This window comes from Volvox carteri (genome assembly GCF_000143455.1).
Source record: "Volvox carteri f. nagariensis unplaced genomic scaffold VOLCAscaffold_19, whole genome shotgun sequence".
NCBI lineage: Eukaryota > Viridiplantae > Chlorophyta > Chlorophyceae > Chlamydomonadales > Volvocaceae > Volvox > Volvox carteri.
The window spans coordinates 1,678,724-1,681,516 of record NW_003307562.1 but is presented as its reverse complement, the minus strand read 5'-3'; the positions used below and the strand labels follow the sequence as shown (position 1 = coordinate 1,681,516).

The 2,793-nt window shown below is 61.9% G+C and overlaps 1 protein-coding gene across 1 annotated transcript in view; it reads left to right on the top strand.

The window, feature by feature from the left end:
• Positions 1-1,358: 1,358 nt before the first annotated feature.
• Positions 1,359-2,793, top strand: part of VOLCADRAFT_91110 (uncharacterized protein) — a gene marked incomplete at both ends in the record, with an annotated part of 3,249 nt that continues 1,814 nt past the window's right edge. Inside the window, 2 exons of the mRNA XM_002950634.1 lie at positions 1,359-1,454; positions 2,517-2,629. Of these exons, the coding sequence (XP_002950680.1) occupies positions 1,359-1,454; positions 2,517-2,629 (209 nt within the window). The remainder of the gene's footprint in view (positions 1,455-2,516; positions 2,630-2,793) is intronic.

The window sequence follows — 2,793 nt, the reverse complement described above, 5'->3', positions numbered from 1 at the left end:
GAAACCAACACGACCTGCTCTGAAACCAACCCAACCTGCTGCTCTCGGATCGGAGCCTCTGCTCTCTATCACTCGTCATCGCCGGTCGCCCGTCACTCTCCTAACCTTTCTTCGCAGACTCCTGGCGTGTGGCGGTGTAGCCCGCCCCCGCCCCCGCCTGGCCAGTGTGGGAAAGGGGAGGAGCCGCTGTGTTTGGTGGAGCAGGAGAGGCGGGAGCGGGGGGAGCAGGGGGAGCTGCTTGTTGCGGGGTGGGAGGCACCTGGACAGGGAGCTCTGGCGACATGGCATACACAACAGCATCAGCATCAGCATCAGCATCAACAGCAAATTCCTGAGGCGGAAGGAGAGGCGGACAAGGCGGAAAGGGAACTAATGGAAGCGAAAGAGCAGCAGCAGCAGCAGCAGCAGCAGCAGCAGCAGCAGCTTGGAGCGCAACCCGTCCAACACTACTCTGGCCGTGGTCGGCAGCCGTCGTACCTTAGCCACACCGCCGCCAAGCTCAGGGCTGGCGCTGCATTCTGGACAAGTAGTAGCAGCAGTAGCAGCAGCAGTAGCCGTGGCCAGTTTCCAGCGCTCCTAGCTGTGCTGCTACTGCTGACGATTCTTAGCAGCGGCGGCGGTGGCGGCGGCGGTGGCGGCGATTATTGGCGGGGCAAAGGTATAGGACCGGTGCTGGCCGCGGCGGCGTTCCTGCCGCCGGCGGCGGCCCCCGCCTGCATGGCCTACACCACCGCCGCTGCGCTGGCGGCTTGTACTCCGTTGCTCCAGAACTGCGTGTTATACATGTACTGTCCCAATCCGTGCAACCCCAACGTGGATCGATTCAGTTTCGTCAACTTGACAAGTAAGACGATGTGACCTAGGGGGGAGGACGTAGCTGCTGCTGCTGCTACTGCTGCTCTTGCTACTGCTGTGGGTGTGAGTGTTTCGTGGCCTCGGGGCTCCCGAGGATGCGTATGTATGTATGTATGTATGTACGCGCGTGTGGTTGGACCTCTCCAAGGCATGTCGAATATCAAAACGCTGCAAGGCAGAAGGTACACGCTTTGTGTCCGTGGTCGGCTGAAGTGGGAAAGCAACAAAGTGGGCGCCGTGCGAGGACCTATCTCTCAAGACGAGTGGAAGGGATGTAGACTAGTGCAGTAAGTTGGGTAGAGGGGCAATGTACGGAGGCATGACCATTCCAGCAAAACCCTAAACCTCTGAAACCATAATTCCCGAAGAAAAAGAAGAAGAAGAAGAAGAAGAAGAAGAACAGGAAGAAGAAGAGGAAGAAGAAGAAGAAGACGGGGCGGCCCATACAGTGAATGGATTCAGACTTCACAAGTTGTTGTTGTTGTTGTTGTTGTCGGGATTCCATGGTTGGGATTTACAGCGACAGGGACGGGGAGGTGGAGGGGGAGGACGTTGACCTGCAGCGGACACAGGGAAGAGGGTATCCGCGGGGGAGCCAGGTGGGGGGGAGTCTTCCTGGGGGCTGGTGGGGGACAACGGTTGAAGTGAGACCGCTGGAGGGGGAGGTGGTAGTGGTGGAGGAGGAGGGGGAGGAGGGGGAGGAGGGAGAGGAGGGAGCCTTTGAAAACTGCAGGGGAGCTTGTCAGGCAGCACTGATTCGCAAGAGTAACCAATCCACGACCTAAAGTTTACGAGGCGTAGATAAAAGTATCTTTTTTGGAATTTCGATAATCTGATGTGAGATTGTCAAGGCGGCGAGATAATTCACAGCAGGAACGTCCTCTGTACGGAAAATTATATGTTGGGTGAAATTCGCTTTGGAAAAAAAACAAAAAAAACCTTGATGCTATACGACACCAACCCGCAGGCTGCTCCATTCTAGGGAGGACGCTCGTCACAAACGGGAGCTGCGGCGCCATCACATGTGTTTCAACGACGCTGCAGCCTCTGTCACCGTTGCAGTCGCAGTCGCAGCCGCAGCTGCAGTTGCAGTTGCAGTCGCCACCGCTGCCGCCGTCACCGCCGCGGCCGCCGTCGCCCCGGCCGCCCCGGCCACCACCGCCACCCCCATGGGAAGCTGGTGACGCGCCTCCGCCAAACGGCGATTACCCATCGTACACCGACCCGCCACCTGATGACGGCATCCTGACGCCTCCGCCTCCGCCTCCAAAGCTTCTGCCACCAAAGCCAAAGCTACAGCCGCCGCCATCGCCGCCACAGCCTTCCCCCCTGCCGCCGCCGCGTCCCAAGCGTCCACGGCCGCCGCCACCGTCTCCGCCATTTGAAGCCATGCTCCAGCCGCCGCCACCATCACCGCCGCCCCCGCCGCCTCCCCCGCCGCCGCCGGCACTTCCGCTGTTACCACCGCCGCCGTCGTCACCCCCGCCGCCACAACCACCTCCTCCGGCGCCGCGGCCGCCGCCGTTCAGTCCTCCGCCAAGACCTCGACCCGCGCCACCATCTCCTAGACCGTCGCCTCCCACCGCAAGTCCTCCCCCGCTTCCTCCTCCCTCGCCGGCCCCACGACCTTCTCCACCCAAACCACCCTCACCACCACCCAGCCCAGCTCCTCCCAGCCCGCTCGGCACCAGCCCGCCAGCTGTCCTGGCCATCCCATCGGTCCCCGCGAGTTCCATGCCCAGCAAACTACCTCCGCCTCGTCCGCCCCCTCCCAGTCAGCCACCTACCCTGAGCCCACCGACACCGCCAAGCCCTATTCCGCCAAGCCCGCTGCCTCCCAGCCCTCTGCCGCCAAGCACATCGTCACCCAGCCCTAGGCCACCCAGCCCTGCACCTCCCAGCCCTAGGCCACCCAGCCCTGCACCTCCCAGCCCGCCG